The 25858-nt window shown below is 43.6% G+C and overlaps 1 protein-coding gene across 4 annotated transcripts in view; it reads left to right on the forward strand.

Moving 5' to 3' along the window:
• TEX10 (testis expressed 10) overlaps window positions 1-25858 on the forward strand; it is a 1039320-nt gene that overhangs the window by 611617 nt on the left and 401845 nt on the right. For all 4 annotated transcript variants that reach the window (XM_075314987.1, XM_075314985.1, XM_075314986.1 and 1 more), the window contains one exon: window positions 16068-16245. In XM_075314987.1, coding sequence (XP_075171102.1) covers window positions 16068-16245 — 178 coding nt within the window. The remainder of the gene's footprint in view (window positions 1-16067; window positions 16246-25858) is intronic.

Raw genomic sequence — 25858 nt, forward strand, 5'->3', positions numbered from 1 at the left:
TGCACTTACGCAGCCGACAAGAACTGGTCCAGTAGAGTGACCAGGAGAGATTTTCCCTAGCAACGACTAGGGTGAACCAACGTGGCTAGATGATGTACTTGGTACGGGGGTGTCCTCAAACAAGGACTTAAGTGTCTCCTGCAGTCCAATAACTTGAATTTTGTCAATTACCTTGCTACATAGCCTATAACATGCATAAATAAGAGAGAGAACAAGAATAGAGGGGCATGGAAATAAGGGGAAGGAGAAGGGGGGAGAAGGAAAGAGAAAGAGGGCAGGGGGAGGAGAGAAAGAGAGAGGAGAAGAGAGAGTTGAGCGAAGAAAGAGAAGAAAAAAAGAGAAAAAAAAAGGGGGGGGAGGAGAGGGGGAAGGGAAAATGTAGAAAATGGAGAAGTATGGAGGGGGGGAAGATGCGAAAATGTGAGGAAGGAAAAGTGTAAAGGGGGGAGGACATGGGAGGAAGCTGGAGGGGGAGAGGGGGATGAGGGGGAGGCTGGGGAGAAGAGCAAGGGGGAGGCCTAAAGAGGGGAGGGGGGATGAGGGGACAAGGGGGTGGAAGGTTGATATGAGAGGGAAAAGGAGGGGGAAAATAAGGGGGTTAAGCAGGGGGGGAGGTGGAGAGAAGGAATGAAAGTGTGGAGGAAATGAAAGGGATATTTGCAGGTAGCCTTAGGTTATAAGATACTATGCTACGTGGTAGCCTAAGAAACTTAATAAAGCTCTACAATAGAAATCAACATTATGAACTTAAGTGCGTTGCCGAATGTTGCGAACCCAAAATGGAGTCCCGTACTGGATTGAGAAATACAGGATAGCATGAGTTCGCTTGAGAGTGTTCTTGGTGCCGCAGCAGCGGTCTGGCCCAAATCCCGCCGGACTGCACCTCAGTCCGGGTCCCATAAGCGACGCACCTGCGACCGAAGTAGTCTGGAACTCAAACTGAACTTAGCAGTAATCGCAAGCCACGTCACATCCAGAGACGCGACCTCCAGCAAACCAGACACGAGGGAGCCGACCAGTAAACCGGCTCAATGGAGGGCCAGTAATGATCACACCAATTAACTCACATGCATCCGGAGTGTCACAAGCGCACCAGCGCATCTTGATATGCTCATCAGCTTGTCAGCGATCTGGAGCCAGGAGATCAGGGAACGGGCGCAACAGCGATCCCGAGCCCCTCTCCACTCACAAGACAGAAGAAGAGGAGGAAAAAATATTTCGCGCCTTCAGTAACAAGGGACGCCGAATACCAGCAGTGGAGGATCATAAAGCGATCGCAACAGCGATTTCAGACAAGACGTCCCAGGAATTAGATTCACATTACCGACCTCACTCCGGAGAAGAAAGGAATAAGTGGGTCGAAACCGCTGTGCCAACACAACAACGATCTTCAGGATGTCGCCCATATCTGCAGCGCATCAGCGTTTCCTTTTCAGTGAGTTGATCCAGTCATCTGCTTCCGCAGGATAGGTGAAGAACAGGGAACGCTCTTGATGAACCACTCTAAGACGAGCTGGGAAGATCATGGAGTAGGCAATTTGGTGTTCTCTAAGGCGTCTTTTCACATGGATGAAGGATGCCCTTGTTTTCTGGAGAGACGCAGAGAAGTCAGGGAAGATCAATATGGAAGCGTTGTTATGTGAGATCGGGCCCTTGCGTCTCGCCGCACGAAGGATCGCTTCTCTATCCTTGCTGCTCAACAGTCGGGCCAAGAGGGGTCTGGGCTGCGCTCCCGGAGGAAGAGGTCTGGCCGGCACCCGGTGGGCTCTTTCTATGGCGAAGGCCGCAGACAACGTCGCATCAGGGAACGTTTCGGAGAGCCATGTTTCCATAAACTTACATGGGTCGCTCCCTTCTGTTCTCTCCGGCATCCCTAGGATTCTCAAATTGTTGCGACGCAGGCGATTTTCCAGATCATCAGCCCTCTGTGACCAATTGTTTGCCGCACTTTCCAAGGAGGATAGTCTGTCCGGCGTCGCTCTTGCGTCGTCCTCCAGCGTGGAGATCCGCTGCTCCGTCTCCTTTTCCCGCTCTCTTAGATTTTGCAAATCCAGCCTGAGGAGACCCACATCGATCTTAACCTCCTCAATTTTGCCCGTCAGCAACACTTTTGAATCCTGGATCGCTGCAAGTAATTGCGTAGTGACTTGCTGCAAGGTCATCTTCTGCGATCCCTTGGATCCGGCCTCTATGTCCTCCTCCGCCTCGCTGGCTTCCCGCTCTGTCTGTTTACCGGCGCCATCTTGCTGGGAGTCTCGGGCAAATTTCTTCAGCTTCTTAGCCGCCGCAGCACTGCGACCTCTACTCATATTACCGGTCAGAATGGTAATCCGGAGGTATATTTAGGCACCAATTTCGGCAGGATTATTAGGATAAATCAGCGTTGGACTGCGGAGCTGCTCTCAAGTGCAACCGCTCATGCTGCCCGCTGGCCACACCCACTAGATCTCACATTTTATGAGGGACCACAGGTTCTCTATGGGGTTCAGATCAGGTGAACAAGGAGGCCATGTCATTATTTTTTCATCTTTTAGACCTTTACTGACCAGCCACGCTGTGGAGTAGTTGGATGCATGTAATGGAGCATTGTCCTGCATGAAAATCATGATATTCTTGAACGATACCGACTTCTTCCTGCACCACTGCTTGAAGAAGTTGTCTTCCAGAAACTGGCAGTAGGTCTGTGAGTTGAGCTTCATTCCATCCTCAACCTGAAAAGGTCCCACAAGTTCATCTTTGATGATCCCAGCCCATACCAGTACCCTACCTCCACCTTGCTAGCGTCAGTCGGAGTGGAGCTCTCTGCCCTTTACTGATCCAGCCTCTGGCCCATCCATCTGGCCCATCAAGAGTCACTCTCATTTCATCAGTCCATAAAACCTTTGAAAAATCGGTCTTAAGATATTTCTCGGCCCAGTCTTGACGTTTTTTCTTATGTTTCTTGTTGAAAGGTGGTGTTTTTTCAGCCTTCCTTACCTTGGCCATGTCTCTGAGTATGGCACACCTTGTGCTTTTTGATACTCCAGTAACGTTGCAGCTCTGAAATATGGCCAAACTGGTGGCAAATGGTATCTTGGCAGCTTTACGCTTGATTTTCCTCAATTCATGGGCAGTTATTTTGCGCCTTGTTTGACGAACATGCTTCTTGCGACCCTGTTGGCTATTTGCCTTTAAACGCTTGATTGTTCGGTGATCACGCTTCAAAAGTTTGGCAATTTCAAGACTGCTGCATCCCTCTGCAAAACATCTCACAATTTTGGATTTTTCAGAGCCCCTCAAATCTCTCTTCTGACCCATTTAACCAAAGGAAAGGAAGTTGCCTAATAATTAAGCACCCCTTATATAGGGTGTTGATGTCATTACCCCGCACCCCTCCTCATTACAGAGATGCACATCACCTGATTTACTTAATTGGTAGTTGGCTCTCAAGCATATACAGCTTGGAGTAGGACAACATGTATAAAAAGTATCATGTGAGCACAATACTCATTTGCCTAATAATTCTGCACACAGTGTATACACATTAGGAATTAATCTTTATTTTAGCCAGGATATGCATTTAGCAGTCCAGTAAGTAAACTATTACCGTGCTGCTGTTTTGACTGTGCCTGATGCGCCCGTTTGAGTCTCTGCTGGGTGCAGACACCGTGCTGAGGCGCCCGTGAGCAGTACAACCACCAATGGCTACCACCCGCCTGCCTGCCTCCAGAGGAGCAACAGAGCAGCAGCAGCTTCTGGGACACTGCAGTGTACACGACGCACCGGCGCTGAGCTTTAGACACTGACAGTCTGACAATCAGCCTGGCTGGGAATCAGGACTGGCTGGCGAATTTTTTCCTGGCGGTCAAGCACAAAGCAGTGGCCCCTGATAAGTGGCCTATACTTATTGGCTCTGATTCATTAAAGAGGTGGTCCAAAACTAAATTTTACTTTACTTCTAAGTCCTGTTATGTTATGTTATAATCCAATCTTTTTTCTAAAATACGTTAATGAAAAATTCTCACTCCTCTGCCTTATTGTTTTACTACTTCCTCTATGATGACAATTTGTTTGAAAATCCCCATTGCACCCTGGGATACTCAAACGTCAATAAGGGGCAGAGACTCTGGTCAATCTGCAGCCTCTGCCCTCTTGCTGAAACAAAACATCATCAGTGACCTCCATTTCAGGGGCCAGGCTAATCCGTGTTTTATTTTGTATGCACCAGCTGTCAATTCTCAACAGATGCTCAGTAGAATCTTACCACTGTGCACTATTCTTCTCAGTGCACTACTTCGCCAGCTCTGTTCAGAAGTGACTTGTGGGAATGGCTCTGGTCTCTGCTTGCTCGTTCTTTACTTAGCATGTGCACAGAATGTGCGGTCTGCTGCCAGCTTGTCACTTGTAATCAGAGCCGGCGAGGGAGTGCACTGCCATTGTGCACTGAGAAGAATTCTGCGCAGTTACAAGATTCCACTGACTATCCGTGGTAATTGACAGCCGGCATATAATCAATAGAGCAGGGACGAGCCCAGCTCCTGAAATGGACGTCACTGATGACAAATAATTTCAGGGAGGGGGCAAAGGCTGCGACAGTGACCACAGCCTCTGCCCCCTGATCATGACTCGCTTGAGCCTCCTAGCATGCACTGGGACTTTCAAACGAAGCGACATCATAGAGGAAATATAAAAAAAAAATCAAAGCAGTTAGAGAAGTGAGGGAAGGATAGGGAATTTCTAAATACAGTACTGTATATTAGAAAGATATTAAATTGCGAATTTAGATAGACAGAGATTTAGGAATAAAATTAAATTTCATTTCAGAGCAGTCCACTGCATAACATCAAGTGCATGTTCCAAACTTTACAGTTTCAGGTCTTATCCTTAGGACTGGCCATTATCACATCTGGAGATCCATCTATCGGCCGACTATATAGCAGTATTAGGCTCCTTTCACATTGCTTTTGTGCAGTCCGTTAGACGCATACTGTAAACGTATACGTTTAACGGACTGTGCTATTTAGTCAAATTTGTGCTTTTTTAGTACTGTCAAAACGTATACGTTAAACGTAACCCAATACGTTTGACAAATTCTGTGTGTGGAGTAAAACATATCCGTTTGCTCATTGTTAAAGTACAATAAAGTTTTCTGCAGACAATTTTTTTTTTGTGGGTGTATCCAGTGTATGTGTGTTGTTCTTTCCAGTTCATTGTTGAAGGAGTAGCAGCAAGATGATTGTGCAAATGATGTGCTAGCAAATGGCTGCCTGAACACTTCCGGTCACGTGAACATCACATGATGGGTCACATGTCTTTGTTTATATTGACAAAGTTTCTGAAACACAATAATAACGTATACCACAAATATGTACAATCATGATTCATACGGTACAATGCTTTTTCCATAGACTCTAATGTTAAAATAAACGTTAACGTTTAGTGTACGTTTTCTACAAAGTACAGAAAAACGTAGTAGTATACGTTTTCCGGTCTGTTTAAAAAAACGTACAATTACCAAACATATGCTATTTTTAACATGTGATAGCATACATTTCTTAATGAAAGTCTACGGAAGCGTTAACGTATACATTTGGGGTGGATTCAAATGTATACGTGTAACGGACTGCAGAAACGCAATGAGAAAGGGGCCTTACAGCCTTGTACCATTGAGGTGAATAGAATAACCCTGAAATACCTTCAAGAACCTCTTAAAAAAAGTACAAACCAGCAGCAGCCAAAGTAACAGTGCCCGACGCTTTCTGAGCACCTCAGGGCCTGACCCTTGCTGAGCACCGCAGGGCCTGACGCTCGCTCAGCACCGCAGGGCCTGACGCTCGCTCAGCACCGCAGGGCCTGACGCTCGCTCAGCACCGCAGGGCCTGACGTTCGCTCAGCACCGCAGGGCCTGACGTTCGCTCAGCACCGCAGGGCCTGACGCTCGCTCAGCACCGCACTGACTGACGCTCGCTCAGCACCGCACTGCCTGCAAACAGTGGAATCAGCTGCAGCTAACAAACCAAAGATCTCCAGAGTAAACAGTAATAAAAAATAGTCCTCCTAAAGTGTCTCACAGTAATTACTGATACATTTATAAATAATTCAATTAAACAAATCTATAAATAGCTACATTTCTTTTTAGTAATGAATCAACAAACTAGTTATAAAATTACCAAATAATACATACTACATAGTGATACTAAACAGCACCCACATATCAAAACCAATAACACTGGTATACATTGCAAAATAATGCCGCCACACCATGACCAAATATCACCACATGGAGTCTGAATATAACCATCATACTGTTACTGAGCAAAGCCCACTGCACCAAGACCAGTGGGATCACACTGCAAATCCCCCCCACCCCAAGTCTGCAGTGTATGAACTTGGCCTAAAGTAGTATGTCCTCCTTCGTGCCTTTCACCACACACAATATAAATTTTCACATCTGTCTCCCCCATATAATGGTAATGATGATGACCCTCTTTATAACCTTAGGATCTATAGTAAAACTCTGCACAGTACCAGGATAATACACACAGTGATGTCACAGTACAGGGATAATACACACAGAGATGTTACAATACAGGGATAATACACAGGGATGTGACAGTACAGGAGTAACACACAGGGATGTGACAGTACAGGGATAATACACAGGGATGTTACAGTACAAGGATAATATACAGTGATGTTACAGTGCAGGGATAATACACAGGGATGTGAAAGTACAGGGATAATACACAGGGATGTGACAGTACAGGGATAATATGCAGTGATGTCACAATACAGAGATAATACACAGGGATGTTACAGTACAGAAATAATACACAGGGATGTGACAGTACAGGGCACTTTCTTTCTGTAGTGTTACAGGCAGACATTTGTACATTATAATGCTCACCTGCTCCTGTGCTGTGAGAGATGTTAGTGGCTCCCCTCTCTGCTGCACTTCCTGTCCTGGCTGTGTTCAGATCCTGTCCTGTGCTTTTTCTTTCTGGTTCTTCTGCTTTCTGCTTCTGTTTGTGTGCTCTGATCTCTGTTTGCTGTGCTGATTCTGCTCCTTCTGGCTTGATGCTCTGCTAGGTTTTTTCTGGTCTCTTCTCATTATGCTCTCTGCTCCTTCTGCTCTGTGTTTTTCATCTTCCTATCTCCTGCGCTGTTCTGAACAAACTCCTCCCCCTCTCCTGATTGGCTGTTCGCCTCCTGCCATCTCTCACAGCTCTCCATTGGAAGAAAACGCTGCCCGGAGACTCCCTCCTCTTCAGAGTCTGCGCGGTGTGCAGTGTCTGCATATTGGTGTTGCAGCCAGCGTACGGCTATGAACAGTGTGGGCCCCCAGCTGCCTTAATCAGCTTCTTGGTGACCTCCCTGGGGCAGCCCGCCCGTGCTGGAAATTATAAAAGTGAAAGTGCATACAGAGCGGGAAGCAGTCATGGGGCCCCTTTCAGGTCCCGGGCCCCATAGCAGTGGCGTGGCCTGCTTCTATGGACGGTAAGCCACTGCACTGACCATATAGTGTAAACACACACACAGCACACGGGGAGACACAACATAGTGAACACAGCTCAAGAAACACAACACCAGATACCAAATTTCAACACACAACAAGGAAGAGACAGTGCACAGGGGTGAAAAAGGTCAAATGACGCAACACATACAATACACAAATGCGGAAGGATGACATACAACAGATGTGTCACACTGTTTGCGCTTTCCAACATATGTCCACTGCTCCTGTCAGCACCACTAAGCATACAGATGTTCATTTCAATGCACTCCCGATAGCATTGGGCCTATTTCTAGCTCTAATCCATAAATATCTCACATGCTGCACGCCTGAATAAATAATTGCTGTGCTTCTTTCACAAAATATCTCCACCCATATGCACACTGCTCTTTTCCAAAATATCTCACACACTCTTCATAATATTCATAATAGACCCCAATACTGACCCTCTATATCATAGTATCATAGTATCATAGTTTTTAAGGTTGAAGGAAGACTCTAAGTCCATCTAGTTCAACCCGTCGCCTAACATGTTGATCCAGAGGAAGGCAAAAAACCTCAATGTGGCAAACAAGTTCCAATGGGGAAAAAATTTCCTGCCTGACTCCACATCCGGCAATCAGACTAGTTCCCTGGATCAATACCCTGTCATAAAATCTAATATACATAACTGGTTATATTAAATTTTTCAAGAAAGGCATCCAGGCTCTGCTTAAATGTTAGTAGTGAATCACTCATTACAACATCATGCGGCAGAGAGTTCCATAGTCTCACTGCTCGTACAGTAAAGAATCCTCGTCTGTGATTATGATTAAACCTTCTTTCCTCAAGACGTAGCGGATGCCCCCGTGTTCCAGTCGCAGGCCTAGGTGTAAATAGATCTTTGGAAAGGTCTCTGTACTGTCCCCTCATATATTTATACATTGTGATTAGATCTCCCCTAAGCCTTCGTTTTTCCAGACTAAATAACCCCAAGTTTAATAACCTGTCTTCGTATTGCAGCCCCCCCATTCCTCTAATAATCTTGGTCGCTCTTCTTTGCACCCTCTCCAGTTCAGCTATGTCCTTCTTATATATCGGTGACCAGAATTGTACACAGTATTCTAAGTGCGGTCGCACTAGTGACTTGTACAGAGGTAGAACTATATTTTTTTCATGAACACTTATACCTCTTTTAATACATCCCATTATTTTATTAGCCCTGGCAGCAGCTGCCTGACACTGTCCACTAAAGTGAAGTTTACCATCCACCCATACACCCAAGTCTTTTTCTGTGTCTGTTTTACCCAGTGTTCTACAATTAAGTACATAATCATAAATGTTATTTCCTCTACCCAAGTGCATGACCTTACATTTATCTACATTAAACTTCAATTGCCACTTCTCAGCCCAATCCTCCAATTTACATAAATCTCCCTGTAATATAAAATTATCCTCCTCTGTATTGATTACCCTGCAGAGTTTAGTATCATCTGCAAATATTGAAATTCTACTCCGCATGCCCCCAACAAGGTCATTTATAAATATGTTGAAAAGAAGCGGGCCCAATACTGACCCCTGTGGTACCCCACTATGAACTGAGACCCAGTCCGAGTACGTACCATTAATAACCACCCTTTGTTTCCTATCACTGAGCCAGTTTTTAACCCAGTTACACATATTTTCCCCTATCCCCATTATTCTCATTTTATGTACCAACCTTTTGTGTGGCACCGTATCAAAAGCTTTTGAAAAGTCCAACAGTCTCTCTTTTTCTAATATACCCCCCCACACACAGCCTCTCTATATAATATACCCCCACACACAGCCTCGCTATATAATATACCCGCTCACACAGCTTTCCTATATAATATATCCCCCACACACTGCCTCTCTATATAAAATACCCCCCACACTTCCTCTTTATATAATATACCACCCACACACAGCCTCTCTATATAATATAGCACCCACACACAGCCCCTCTATATAATATAGCCCCCACACGCTGTCTCTCTATATAATACACCCCCCACACACAGCCTCTCTACAGTGCCTTGCGAAAGTCTTCGACCCCCTTGAGTTTTTCAAGCTTTTTCCACATCTCAGGCTTCAAACAAAGATAAAAAAAATGTTATGGTGAAGAATCAACAAGTGGGACACAATTGTGAAGGTAAACGATATTTATTGATTATTTTAGATTTTTGTAAAAAATAAAAAACTGAAAATAGGGGCGTGCAATCCTATTCGGCCCCTTTACTTTCTGTGCAGCAAACTCACTCCAGAAGTTCATTGAAGATCTCTGAATGATCCAATGTTGTCCTGAATGACTGATGAAGATAAATATAAGCCACCTGTGTGTAATGAAGTCTCCGTGTAAATGCACCTGCTCTGTGATAGTCTGTGTTCTGTTTAAAGCACAGAGAGCATCATGAAGACCAAGGAACATAACAGGCAGGTCCGTGATACTGTTGTGGAGAAGTTTAAAGCCGGATTTGGTTGCAAAAAGATTTCCAAAACTTTAAACATCCCAAGAAGCATTGTGCAAGCGATCATATTGAAATGGAAGGAGTATCATACCACTGCAAATCTACCAAGACCCGGCCGTTCCTCAAAAATTTAATGTCGTAAAAGGAGAAGACTGACCAGAGATGCAGCCAAGAGGCCTATGATCGCTCTAGATAAACTGCAGAGATCTACAGCTGAGGTGGGAGAGTCTGTCCATAGGACAACAATCAGTCGTACACTGCACAAATTGGCCCTTATGGAAGAGTGGCAAGAAGAAAGCCATTTCTCAAAGAGATCCATAAAAAGTTTTGTTTAAAGTTTGCCACAAGCCACCTGGGAGACACACCAAACGTGGAAGAAGGTGCTCTGGTCAGATGAAACCAAAATCGAACTTTTTGGGCACAATGTCATTTGATATGTTTGGCATAAAAACAACACAGCTCATCACCCTGAACAAACCATCTCCACTGTAAAACATGGGGGTGGTAGCATCATGGTTTGGCCTGCTTTGCATGAGCTGGGACAGGGAAAATGGTTAAAATTGATGGGAAGATGGATGGAGCCAAATACAGGACCATTCTTGAAGAAAACCTGTTGGAGTCTGCAAAAGACCTGAGACTGGAACGGAGATTTGTCTTGCAACAAGACAATGATCCCAAACATAAAGCAAAATCTACAATGGAATGGTTCACAAATAAACGTATTCAGGTGTTAGAATGGCCAAGTCAAAGTTCAGACCTGAATCCAATTGAGAATCTTTGGAAAGAGCTGAAAACTGCTGTTCACAAACGCTCTCCATCCAACCTCACTCAGCTCGAGCTGTTTGCAAAGGAAGAATGGGCAATAATTTCAGTCTCTCGATGTGCAAAACTGATAGACACATACCCAAAGCGACTTGCAGCTGTAAACGCAGCAAAAGGTGGCGCTACAAAGTATTAACTTAAAGGGGCCAAATATATTGCATGCCCCATTTTCAGTTTATTTTTTACAAAAATTTAAAATAAGCAATAATTATCGTTCACTGTCACAATTATCTCCCACTTGTTGATTCTTAACCATAAAATTTCAAACTTTTATCTGTGTTTGAAGTCTGAAATATGGGATGAGGTTGAAAAATTCAAGGGGGCCGAATACTTTCGCAAGGCACTGTATTTAATATACCCCCCCACACTCTGTCTCTCTATATAATATAGCCCCCACACACTGCCTCTCTATATAATATACCCCCCACACACAGCCTCACTATATAATATACCCTCCACACGCAGCCTCTTTATAATATACCCCACAAACAGCCTCTCTTAATAATATACCCCCACACCCTGCCTCTCTATATAATATACCACCCACACACTGCTTCTCTATATAATATAACCCCTCACACAGCCTGTCTATATAATATACCCCCTCACACAGCCTCTCTATATAATATACCCTCCTCACACAGCCTCTCTATATAATATACCCCCCTCACACAGCCTCTCTATATAATATACCCCTCTCACACAGCCTCTCTATATACAGTGCCTACAAGTAGTCTTCAACCCCCTGCAGATTTAGCAGGTTTGATAAGATGCAAATAAGGGTACCGTCACACTTTAGCGACGCAGCAGCGATCCCACCAGCGATCTGACCTGGTCAGGATCGCTGCTGCGTCGCTACATGGTCGCTGGTGAGCTGTCAAACAGGCAGATCTCACCAGCGACCAGTGACCAGCCCCCAGCCAGCAGCGACGTGCAAGCGACGCCGCGCTTACACGGAGCCGGTGCTGGAAGCTGCGGACACTGGTAACTAAGGTAAACATCGGGTATGGTTACCCGATGTTTACCTTAGTTACCAGCGCACACCGCCTAGCTTAGCGTGTGCAGGAGCCGGCAGCACAGGCAGCGTGAGAGCTGCAGAGGCTGGTAACGAAGGTAAATATCTGGTAACCACCTTGGTTACGCGATGTTTACCTTGGTTACAGCTTACCGCAGGCTGTCAGACGCCGGCTCCTGCTCCCTGTACATTCAGGATTGTTGCTCTCTCGCTGTCACACACAGCGATGTGTGCTTATCAGCGGGAGAGCAACAATAAAAAAACGAACCAGGGCTGTGTGTAACGAGCAGCGATCTCACAGCAGGGGCCAGATCGCTGTTCAGTGTCACACAGCGAGATTGCTAATGAGGTCACTGCTGCGTCACAAAAAACGTGACTCAGCAGCGATCTCAGCAGCGATCTCGCTGTGTGTGAAGCACCCCTAAGTTAGAGCCTGCAAACTTCAAACAAGAGCAGGATTTATTAACAGATACATACATTTTACAAACCAACAAGTTATGTTGCTCAGTTAAATTTTAATAAATTTTCAACATAAAAGTGTGGGTCAATTATTATTCAACCCCTAGGTTTAATATTTTGTGGAATAACCCTTGCTTGCAATTACAGCTAATAATCGTCTTTTATAAGACCTGATCAGGCCGGCACAGGTCTCTGGAGTTATCTTGGCCCACTCTTCCATGCAGATCTTCTCCAAGTTATCAAGGTTCTTTGGGTGTCTCATGTGGACTTTAATCTTAAGCTCCTTCCACAAGTTTTCAATTGGGTTAAGGTCAGGAGACTGACTAGGCCACTGCAACACCTTGATTTTTTTCCCTCTTGAACCAGGCCTTGGTTTTCTTGGCTGTGTGCTTTGGGTCGTTGTCTTGTTGGAAGATGAAATGACGACCCATCTTAAGATCCTTGATGGAGGAGCGGAGGTTCTTGGCCAAAATCTCCAGGTAGGCCGTGCTATCCATCTTCCCATGGATGCGGACCAGATGGCCAGGCCCCTTGGCTGAGAAACAGCCCCACAGCATGATGCTGCCACCACCATGCTTGACTGTAGGGATGGTATTCTTGGGGTCGTATGCAGTGCCATCCAGTCTCCAAACGTCACGTGTGGTTGGCACCAAAGATCTCGATCTTGGTCTCATCAGACCAGAGAACCTTGAACCAGTCTGTCTCAGAGTCCTCCAAGTGATCATGAACAAACTGTAGACAAGCCTTGACATGACGCTTTGAAAGTAAAGGTACCTTACGGGCTCGTCTGGAACGGAGACCATTGCGGTGGAGTACGTTACTTATGGTATTGACTGAAACCAATGTCCCCACTGCCATGAGATCTTCCCGGAGCTCCTTCCTTGTTGTCCTTGGGTTAGCCTTGACTCTTCGGACAAGCCTGGCCTCGGCACGGGTGGAAACTTTCAAAGGCTGACCAGGCCGTGGAAGGCTAACAGTAGTTCCATAAGCCTTCCTCTTCCGGATGATGCTCCCAACAGTGGAGACAGGTAGGCCCAACTCCTTGGAAAGGGTTTTGTACCCCTTGCCAGCCTTGTGACCCTCCATGATCTTGTCTCTGATGGCCTTGGAATGCTCCTTTGTCTTTCCCATGTTGACCAAGTATGAGTGCTGTTCACAAGTTTGGGGAGGGTCTTAATTACTCAGAAAAGGCTGGAAAAAGAGATAATTAATCTAAACATGTGAAGCTCATTGTTCTTTGTGCCTGAAATACTTCTTAATACTTTAGGGGAACCAAACAGAATTCTTGTGGTTTGAGGGGTTGAATAATAAATGACCCTCTGAATAAACTTTTCACAATTTAAAAAAAAAAAATAAAAAAAGAAATAACATTCTTTCTTGCTGCAGTGCATTTCACACTTCCATGCTGATCTACAGTCCAAATGTTACAATGTCAAGTTAATTCTGAATGTGTAAACCTGCTAAATCTGCAGGGGGTCGAATACTACTTGTAGGCACTGTATATATGTGTGTGTGTGTGTGTATATAATATATATTTACAGGGTGGTCCAAAAGTAGGTGGCAGAAAATATTTATTTTGATTTATATATAAAATTATATTTACTAACACAAGCATAACATTGACAATTAAATTTTATTCTGAACAATAATACAAAAGCCCTTAAATGTTATCAACGCAGGTGCTCAAACTGTTTTCCATTACAATTTGCACAGCTTTGAAGTCTGCCTCTTATGCTTCAACAAACATTTTTGCACAAGTCTCTTTTGGGTGTTTATTTCTTGAAATACATCTCTTTATGTAATTTTTCAAATCACTGACACTTTTTGGTTTTCGACTATAAACTCAAGTCTGGTAAACAAGCCGACCAATCAAGTGGGCCTCTTCGGCCAATCCATTTATTAGGAAATGTTTCATCAAGATACTCGCGGACTACTCTTGAATAATGTAGAGGAGCCCCATCTTGTTGGAAATAAAAATCATTTGAATTAGGCTGTTGCTGTAACTGCGGAACAACTTGATTCATTAGAATTTTGAGATACTTCTCTCCTGTGACTGTTCAATCGAAAAATGTTGGTCCTAAAACAACAAAACTTGAAATACCACCCCAAACATTGACACCAGGCTCATTTAGTTGTTGCTCTAATCTATAATGCATATGCTCATTATAAATAATAATAATAAATACAATTATGTCTGTTAATATGGCTGGATAATTTGAAAGAAGCTTCATTACTCCACATAATGTTATCTAAAATTACTGGATTTTCTTCAATTTCGTTAAGCATAGTCTCTCTAAATTTCAGCCGCCTGTCAGGATCATCCTCCAATAAACCATGAATTAGACGTGGACGATAAGCTTTCCACCCAATAGATTTCTGAATTCGCATGATAGAAGCTTGTGAAATTCCCAATTCTAAAGAGACTCTACTGGTGGACTTTTTTGGACTCTGAACAAATGTTTTAGCAACAAGTTGTTTCTTCTTTTCTGTACAGGCTGTTTTGGGACGAACAGTTTTTGGAGCATTAAAGGGGTTATCCGGCTTAATTTGCTTTTTTTATTATTACCCTATTGGGATACATTGGGGCAGTTAAGTAGCTAGAGACCACTTACCTGCCCCGCTGTCAGCCCCTCTCCCCCAGCTCAGAGTGGTCATGTGACCGCTCCTGCTGCGATTTTGCTGCTTCCGGTCATTTCATGTCAACATGGGCAGGACTATGTTGACATGCAAATCTGGGAACAGCATGTTGCCGCCCTGTTGGGCTGGTACAGTGCGTGTTGTCCACGCCCACCTTCCCTGCACCTTCCCACACATTCCCCCGCACCCTGTACTCTGCCCACAACCTCCCCCTGTACTGCTGTGGGTCCGTGTCCTGGGGGAGGGGCCTGGCGGCAGCTGCACACGGTGTCACCGCCAGCACCGGGCCCCCTGCTCAGGATCGCACATTCAAATGTACCGGCATCACAGATGCCTATACATTTGAAAGCGCTGATAAGAGGGAGCATTGCTTCTCATTACTGCCCGTGCAGTCTGTGTCTGACAGTTCAGGACAGAGGTGATGTCACTACTGTGCTGATAGGGCCAGAGCACAGACAGTGGACGAACGTGCAGGAGCGTCGGGGACCGAGGACAGGTGAGTATGTATCCCCTACATTTGTTCCCTATGGGGGTAGGGGGGGTCGGTGCAGAACGATAGTGGGGGGGGGGGTCTGTACAGAGCACTGTGTTTGTGTGGTGCAGAGCCCTATGTGTGTGTGGTGTGCAGAGCCCTATGTGTGTGTGCGGTGCAGAGCCATATGTGTGCAGTGCAGAGCCCTTTGTGTGTGTGCGGTGCAGAGCCCTATGTGAATCAATTTTTGTGTTAACTTAAGGATCATCTGAGCATTCATCAATGTAACAGAGTAACACATGTCCCTTCCTCATATATAAAAATATCCAGGTGGTCAATAACAGTTTTTCTATTTCCTATTAATATCCATTGTTTCTTTACTAAAGTAGAAAGAGATTCTTGCCTGTAAGACCAGTTAGATTGGTACTCGTCTTGTTGAATTCAGAGTATATAGTAGGCCTTTCTCAAGTTTACTACACCGTATTGTTACTAGTTTAGTAGAGATGTCACTTATCTATGAAATTATGTTGATTTGCTTTTTTTAACATTGGAATTAAATCCCCAAAATAAAGAAGAATGTCTTTTGCATCCTAATACATTTTCTCCTCTTCCTATGGATTAACATTGGTCTACATTTGACCTGTAATTATTGATTGAGTTCACAACCTTACCTTCTATTGTGGTATTTTTCTGTTTGTTTAGATTCCAAAGATGGTTTTTTTCAACATCTGCCTGAAGATTCGCAGTTTAAATTGGTGCAGTTGCTATATTTTATTCCATTGATAACATCTAATTTGGTGGAATGCTTGAGTCAATTCTGCATTTCTGAAAGATTTTCACCTAAGCTTATTTCCAAGCTTATTGGTATATTCCATGCCCGGTAAGTAATTTGCATGTTAATGTTACGTATGATGTCAACCTAAATTGTTTTTATATGCGACTGAAATTACTATATTAATGTCTTAAAGACAAATGACCAGTATAACCCATTATAGGCAGGCGTCTATTCTCACATTATGACAGATTACACATGTCATGAACTTGAACTGTTACGGTGTATAAACACACAATGACAGATCCATGCAGATAGTAGCATCGGCAGCCGACCAGTCCTGCTAGCAGTGTAGGAACCAATTACAGCGGTACTCACTCTCCTATCGGAGTAATTAACCCCTTCACGACCAATGACTGATCTATCCGTCATGGAGCGTGTGAGGTTAATCCCTGCCCCCTGCTGTGGGCAGGGGGCAGCGATCCGCGCACATATCAGCTGTTTTCAACAGCTGACATGTGTGCCTGCATGTTACGAGTGGAATCGCTTCCACTCGCAACATTTAACCCCTTACATCTCGCTGCCAAAGTCTGGCAGCGAGATGTATATTCGCGCAGCCATTAAATTTACTTACCGCCGCCCCCACTGCGTGATCACGTTACTTTCGGTGGTTGCCATGGTAGCACAGGGTCATGTGATGACGCCTGTAGCTAACATGAGTCACTTCCTCTCTTAGCTCTGTAGCTGAGATATGCAGATAGGGCAGAGCGATCGGATTGCTGATCGCTATAGCCCACTAGGGGGACTAGTAAAATAAAAAAAAAAGTAAAAAAAAGTTTTAAAAAATAAAACTAAAAAACTAAAAGTTCAAATCACCCCCCTTTCGCCCCATTGAAAATTAAAGGGTTAAAAAAATAAAAAATATACACATATTTGGTATCGCCGTGTTCAGAAATGCCCGCTCTATCAAATATAAAATCAATTAATCTCATCACTAAACGGCGTAGCGGTAAAAAAATTCCAATCTCCAAAGTTACGATTTTTGGTTGCCGCAAGTTTTGCGCAAAATGCAATAACAGGCGATCAAAGCGTAGCATCTGCGCAAAAATAGTACCATTAGAAACGACAGCTCAAGACGCAAAAATAAGCCGTCACTGAGCCATAGATCCCGAAAAATGAAAAAGCTACGGGTTTTGGAAAATGGCGCAAAACGTGCGCCACTTTTATTAGACAACTTTTGTAATTTTCTTAACCCTTTAGATACAAGTAAACCTACACATGTTTGGTGTCTACAAACTCGCACCGACCTCAGGCATCACAGTGACACGTCAGTTTTACCATATAGTGAACACGGTGAAAAAAATATCCAAAAAACTATTGTGCGATAACACTTTTTTTTGCAGTTTTTCCACACTTGGAATTTTTTTGCTGTTTTCCAGTACAATATATGGTAAAACTTATGGTTTCATTTAAAAGTACAACTCGTCCCGCAAAAAACAAGCCCTCATATGGCAAGATTGACAGAATAATAATAAAGTTACGGCTCTCAGAAAAAGGGGAGCAAAAAAAAAACGGAAAACGCTCTGGGGCTGAAGGGGTTAATCAATCTAACAAACCATGGCATGTCAATGGCGGTAGGTGCTGAAGCAGCAGCATCTCCCCACACAATCCTCACCAGGAGCTCAGCATAGCTTACAGCCGAGCTACTATGGTAATAGTCAGGGCCAGTGATCACAATGCCCCTGGCTGATTAACCCCCCAGATGACGGGATCGATAGAGATTGTGGCAGTTAGAAAGTTGTGAGAGCATTACGAGAAATATTATGAGAAATAGTTCCGAATTAATAATGCATTGTCAACTTTACAACATAGAATTTAAATGCATGTATTAGTGTTACAGGGTTAGCGCCCATATTAATTATCGACAATAAGTTGGCTACTTAATGTAATGTGGGCCAACTCCTGATATTATCAGATTGGACCAGCAATAATTAATTTATGATGTAACATACAAGATCTAAATATTTAACGCAATTTATTCCATCCTATAGTGATTAGCACTGCAGTCTTGCAGCGCTGGGGTCCTGGGTTCAAATCCCACCAAGGACACTATCTCCAAGGAGTTTGTATGTTCTTCCCGTGTTTGCGTGGGTTTCCTCCGGGTACTCCGGTTTCCTCCCACACTCCAAAGACCTACAGATAGGTAGTCTAGATTGTGAGCCTCAATGGGGACAGTATTGCCAATGTATGTAAAGCGCTGTGGAATTAATAGCGCTATTTAAATGAATAAAATGATTATTAATTAAATATATATATATATATATATATATATATATATATATATATATATGACATATATATATATATATATATATATATATATATATATATACATGTCATATATATATATATATATATATATATACATGACATGTGCTGCCTTCTGATTTTTTAAATATACTGAATGGATGGTAGGGTGCTGTTTGTGAAGGATTTTTTCACCCGATTATATTCTCTCGGTGCTGGTCTCAAATATATATATATTTGAGACCAGCACCGAGAGAATATAATCGGGTGCAAAAATCCTTCACAAACAGCACCCTACCATCCATTCAGTATATTTAAAAAATCAGAAGGCAGCACATGTCACATGTCAATAACGGGTATATAAAGACATTCCAGTTTACATAATCACATTTCTTTAATTACGTCTCCATCATCTGCTTTCACAGATCGGCCCACCCACCGCTTGCAGTTCGGCATGCACTTTACATCCTTATGTCTCCTCTGTTTGCACCCTTCATTTCCTGACCTTGTGTGTCTCAGTGTATAATACTGCATTGCTTTTCCTGTTTCCGGAAACATGACCACTCTTTATTGTTCTGTGGTCACGTGACCACTTTGTCATAGGAGCCAGCGCCATCTTGCTTGTGGGCAACCTGCCATCCTCATGTTTTGACTAAATTTAACTGTACTACAGGAGTTGTTCAGACTTCATTTGGTTCCCATGTCAGTTTATGCACATCTGTTACTCTCTGATATAAGAGTCTCAGATATGCAATATAGGTAAGATACAGCGTGATATGGTCTTTTTAAGATGCCACACCCCGACCTCTATCCATATAGCTAACATGGATAGAACCTACTAGTGTCCTTCATATATCCTCCTGTATATATCCATACAGTATGATAATGCAATTTGTTGGAGATTTTATTAACATATTTCTTTTATTGTGACATATGCTGATTCATTAAATGATTTCAATGTGTTATTTGATTATACAAAGGATATCAAAGGTAGACTGGAGGAAAAACGGGTTTAAAAACCGCGCTAGGAAACCACGAGCAAGGATCTAAATGAATATTTTTCTTTTATTTAGATAATTCCAACGCGTTTCGGAGACCCATCTGTCTCCTTCCTCAGGGAAAAAGAATCCCTTTTTCCAGATTCTTTTTCCCTGAGGAAGGAGACAGATGGGTCTCCGAAACGCGTTGGAATTATCTAAATAAAAGAAAAATATTCATTTACATCCTTGCTCGTGGTTTCCTAGCACGGTTTTTAAACCCGTTTTTCCTCCAGTCTACCTTTGATATCCTTTGCTCAGACACGGGGCCGCTGCTGAACCACCAAAGCACTCATCCACGTTCTCTAAGGGGTTGTGACTGGCACAACCCAGCCAGGTGAGTGTGTTTTAACCCTTTTTCCCTCTGCCCTGTAAATCGGGTAAGACCCTATTGCGCCTTTTCTCTCCTACTACAATTTGATTATACACACATTCCATACTGCTGCGGTGGGTGTTCCTTCCATTATCCATAACTGTAAAAACCAGAAAAAACACCATCAATAAAAATTTGTCAATAAAAAATAGATCATACTATTTAGATTTGACACAATATTGCTTTTCCATTTTTCCATTTTCAGATAAGGGTATAGATATCACAGTTTATAGGATCCCACTCTATTTAAAGTCTACATTAAGGCCACCTGGTTTAAGTGTCTGTAATTTCTGTATGCATTTCAATTCTTTTTTTAAACGCACTTTTGTCCTGTCTCCCCCTCCTCCAGGACCGAAACGTCCTGTATTATGGGCCATTAAAGAAAGACAAACCTGAAGAAAAATGAAGTGCTGCCTTCTGATTTTTTTTGAAAAAAAAAAAATATATATATATATATATATATATATATATATATAATATTACAGCAACTAAGTGAGACAAAACTGTGTACTAGTAAACAATATTTATTAAACACGTCCAAAAGTCTATAGGATATATAAATTGCTACTCGATACCACATAAAAAGCATAATACCTTTATAACACAACACCCACAATATTCTATGAATTCCCACCCATGTCATACATACACGATTGTCCACCCAATAATCCAGTCACTGGCTTTCTCTATGAAGATAAAGGGGTTATTAGCCCCTTAACGACCGCGGGCAGTTATATTACATCCCTGCGGTCATAGTGTTAATGCTGCTGCAGGCGGGGATCCATGCACATGTCAGCTGAATTGTACAGCTCACATGTGTGCTTCACAGGAACAAGTGGAATCTCTAGCTACCATTACCTGCTACCCCCTTAAATGGCGCTGTCAAGGTGTGATAACGCCATTTTAACAGCGATCACAGAAATCACGTACTCACAGGCCGCCACCAGAAGTCACATGATGTGATTTTGGAGACACGGGGGTCAGATGGTGCTCTCGTCCGCTGGCCCGGCCGCCTTTAGAAAGACAGCATGGCTCAGGGCTCATCCCATCTGAACGCCGACCTCCTTAACCGTGGGCGGAACACTACTCAGACAACACAGGGTGAGGTAATCACAATATTAAGACTTTATTGGATCCCCAAACAATTAACGGCGCATAGAGCATAACCAGCAAAACCACAAAATGTAATCGCAACAGTTTCTCACCCTTCCGCTGGCTCACCAGGGATTAGAATGTCGGTGCCTCAGAGCTTCCGGGGCTACTTACTCCAATCCAGCAGCACCCCGCTTTCGGCGGGCACCCACCGAGAATGGAATAACGCCAGATTTAGGAAGCTGACTGAGGTCTGCAAAGTCTGTAGCCAGGTCACCAAATTGTCCCAACCTGGGTTTCTTCCTTAAGTAGTCTCTAGTATGATGATATGATATAATCCTGGCAGCCGGAGTCGAAATCCGTAGACTGTGGATATGGTCTCCAATCGGAATCTGAGCCCCTAGATTGAAGCCATGTAGCCAAGTGATCCTCTAGTCGGAGCCAAAGTCCCTAGACCGAGTCCACAAGGCATCCTGGTTCTGATCCCCTAGCCAGCTCCTAAGGGCTTAGACTGGATCATGCAACATCCATCAACAACTGGTGACTTTATGAAGTCCCCTTTCATAGCCCGCTCCTTCCCTTAGGATATATTGTGCCCTTATCGGATTGGTTGTACAAGGTTGCTTCTCTTATTGGATGAATTTCAAGCTGCATGGATAATGTTCATTTAAATGATGTGGACAGAAGGACTGAGGATATTTACATGTAGTCTGCAATCCACAAACTGACAATAGCCACTGAGGTAATTTACATTAGATTAGCAATACACAACTACATTACAATGGACACTCTAGAGGGGTCTAGCAGAAACAATAGTTTAGCAAATATGTGTCATCACAGTGATCACATGGGATCCAATGGTTGTCATGGGAGCAGAGGGTCTTGTAATGACTCCTGTAGCTCACATGACTCCGGTCCTGTAACTAGCAGCAGAGTACTGCAGGTTACTGTGATCAAAAGAAATGAACAAGTGATCAGACTGCTAATCCCTTTGGGGACTAGGAAAATAAAAAAGAAAAAGTTTTGATTAATTAAAAAAAAATAAAATAAAAAAAACCCTGAAAGTTGAAATCACCCCCCTTTAGCACAATCTTTGTTTTCAGATCATTTGAGAGTTGTTTTGAGGAGCCCATGATGCCACTCTTCATAGGAGATTCAAATAGGAGAACAACTTGCAAGTGGCCACCTTAAATACCTTTTTTCATGATTGGATACACCTGCCTATGAAGTTCAAAGCTCAATGAGGTTACAAAACCAATTTAGTGCTTTAGTAAGTCAGTAAAAAGTAGTTAGGAATGTTCAAATCAAGAAATTGATTAGCGTGCCCATACTTTTGCACCAGTCAAATTTTGTTTAAATGCGGATTGCACATTTTCTGTTAGTACAATAAACCTCATTTCAATCCAGAAATATTACTGAGTCCATCAGTTATTAGATATATGAAACTGAAATAGCTGTTGCAAAAACCCAAATTGTTATAAAGAAAAAAGGTTAACATTAATAGGGGTGCCCAAACGTTTTCATATGACTGTAGGTTGAAAAAAAGACCTTGTTCCATCTAGTTCAACCTTCCTCCACCAATTCTACATTTTGTCACTAAGTCACTTATAACCGAAAATGTTGTGTGTACTGAGGAAATCATCCATCCCTTTTTTAAAAGCTGTTATAGTATCTGTCATTACTAACTCTTGTGGTAGGGCATTCCACAGTCTGACTGCTCCAACTGTAAAGAACCCTTTCCTATTTAGCTGCTTGAATCGCTTTTCTTCCACTCAAAGTGTATGCCTTGTCCTTAGTATTGTCTTTGAAAGAAATAAGTCATGTGCCAGTCCTTTATATTGACCACACATGTATTTATACATACAGTTAGGTCCAGAAATATTTGGACAGTGACACAATTTTCGCGAGTTGGGCTCTGCATGCCACCACATTGGATTTGAAATGAAACCTCTACAACAGAATTCAAGTGCAGATTGTAACGTTTAATTTGAAGGTTTGAACAAAAATATCTGATAGAAATTGGAGGAATTGTACACATTTCTTTACAAACACTCCACATTTTAGGAGGTCAAAAGTAATTGGACAAATAAACCAAACCCAAACAAAATATTTTTATTTTCAATGTTTTGTTGCAATCACTGCCTTAAGTCTGGAACCCATGGACATCACCAAACGCTGGGTTTCCTCCTTCTTAATGCTTTGACAGGCCTTTACAGCCGCAGCCTTCAGGTCTTGCTTGTTTGTGGGTCTTTCCGTCTTAAGTCTGGATTTGAGCAAGTGAAATGCATGCTCAATTGGGTTAAGATCTGGTGATTGACTTGGCCATTGCAGAATGTTCCACTTTTTTGCACTCATGAACTCCTGGGTAGCTTTGGCTGTATGCTTGGGGTCATTGTCCATCTGTACTATGAAGCGCCGTCCGATCAACTTTGCGGCATTTGGCTGAATCTGGGCTGAAAGTATATCCCGGTACACTTCAGAATTCATCCAGCTACTCTTGTCTGCTGTTATGTCATCAATAACACAAGTGACCCAGTGCCATTGAAAGCCATGCATGCCCATACCATCACGTTGCCTCCACCATGTTTTACAGAGGATGTGGTGTGCCTTGGATCATGTGCCGTTCCCTTTGTTCTCCAAACTTTTTTCTTCCCATCATTCTGGTACAGGTTGATCTTTTTCTCATCTGTCCATAGAATACTTTTCCAGAACTGAGCTGGCTTCATGAGGTGTTTTTCAGCAAATTTAACTCTGGCCTATCTATTTTTGGAATTGATGAATGGTTTGCATCTAGATGTGAACCCTTTGTATTTACTTTCATGGAGTCTTCTCTTTACTGTTGACTTAGAGACAGATACACCTACTTCACTGAGAGTGTTCTGGACTTCAGTTGATGTTGTGAACGGGTTCTTCTTCACCAAAGAAAGTATGCGGCGATCATCCACCACTGTTGTCATCCGTGGACGCCCAGGCCTTTTTGAGTTCCCAAGCTCACCAGTCAATTCCTTTTTTCTCAGAATGTACCCGACTGTTGATTTTGCTACTCCAAGCATGTCTGCTATCTCTCTGATGGATTTTTTCTTTTTTTTCAGCCTCAGGATGTTCTGCTTCACCTCAATTGAGAGTTCCTTAGACTGCATTTTGTCTGGTCACAGCAACAGCTTCCAAATGCAAAACCACACACCTGTAATCAACCCCAGACCTTTTAACTACTTCATTTATTACAGGTTAACGAGGGAGACGCCTTCAGAGTTAATTGCAGCCCTTAGAGTCCCTTGTCCAATTGCTTTTGGTCCCTTGAAAAAGAGGAGGCTATGCATTACAGAGCTATGATTCCTAAACCCTTTCTCCGATTTGGATGTGAAAACTCTCATATTGCAGCTGGGAGTGTGCACTTTCAGCCCATATTATATATATAATTGTATTTCTGAACATGTTTTTGTAAACAGCTAAAATAACAAAACTTGTGTCACTGTCCAAATATTTCTGGACCTAACTGTATAAATGAGATCTCCACTGAGACGTCTTTTTTTCTAAGCTAAACATATCTAACTTTTTCATTCTCCCATCATATTGAAGTCCTTCCATTCCTTGTAGTAGTCTAGTTAGCCACCTTTGAACTGACTCTAACTTTTGAATGTCCTTTTTAAAAATGTGGTGCCCAAAACTGGATCCCATATTCCCGATGTGGCCTTACTAGTGATTTATAGAGGCTAACAATATGTTGGGATCAGAGGATCTACCGTATTTTTCGGACTATAAGACGCACCGGACTATAAGACGCACCCTGGTTTTAGAGGAGGAAAATGGGAAAATAAAACTTTAAGCAAAAAATGTGGTCATGACACACTGCTATGGGGCGAGGATCTGCTGCTGACACTGTTATGGGGGTAATGTCCCCAAATTCTCTACTAAGGTACCCCATCCTGGTAATGATCCTCCTGCCTTGTATATGATCCTGCTATAAACCCCCATCCAGCCTGTTCACATACCCCCCCCATCCAGCCTGTTCACATACCCCCCATCCAGCCTGTTCACATACCCCCCATCCAGCCTGTTCACATACCCCCCATCCAGCCTGTTCACATACCCCCCATCCAGCCTGTTCCCATACCCCCCATCCAGCCTGTTCCCATACCCCCCATCCAGCCTGTTCACATACCCCCCATCCAGCCTGTGCACATACCCCCCATCCAGCCTGTTCACATACCCCCCATCCAGCCTGTTCACATACCCCCCATCCAGCCTGTTCACATACCCCCCATCCAGCCTGTTCCCATACCCCCCATCCAGCCTGTTCACATACCCCCCATCCAGCCTGTGCACATACCCCCCATCCAGCCTGTTCACATACCCCCCATCCAGCCTGTTCACATACCCCCCATCCAGCCTGTGCACATACCCCCCATCCAGCCTGTTCACATACCCCCCCATCCAGCCTGTTCACATACCCCCCATCCAGCCTGTGCACATACCCCCCATCCAGCCTGTTCACATACCCCCCATCCAGGCTGTTCACATACCCCCCATCCAGCCTGTTCACATACCCCCATCCAGCCTGTTCACATACCCCCCCCCATCCAGCCTTTTCACATACCCCCCCATCCAGCCTGTTCACATACCCCCCCATCCTGCCTGCTCATATACTCCCATCCTGCTATATGCCCCCATCGTGCTCATATACCATCCTGGTATATGGCCTGTATCCTATAGCACAGAGAAAAAAACAAACGTTTATACTCACCTTTTCCTCACTCCCTCCAGCACCGATCATCTTCCTCTCTGCGCCGCTGATCTGTGTGTGTGGAGCCGTTCCCCTGCTGCTTCGCGATGTCTTCCTGTCTGTGCCGATCAGCTGACCAGCTCAGCACAGATCAGCTGACCGGCACAGCCAGGAAGACATCGCGTGCAG

The sequence above is a fragment of the Anomaloglossus baeobatrachus genome, chromosome 6, assembly GCF_048569485.1.
Source record: "Anomaloglossus baeobatrachus isolate aAnoBae1 chromosome 6, aAnoBae1.hap1, whole genome shotgun sequence".
Taxonomy (NCBI): Eukaryota; Metazoa; Chordata; class Amphibia; order Anura; family Aromobatidae; genus Anomaloglossus; species Anomaloglossus baeobatrachus.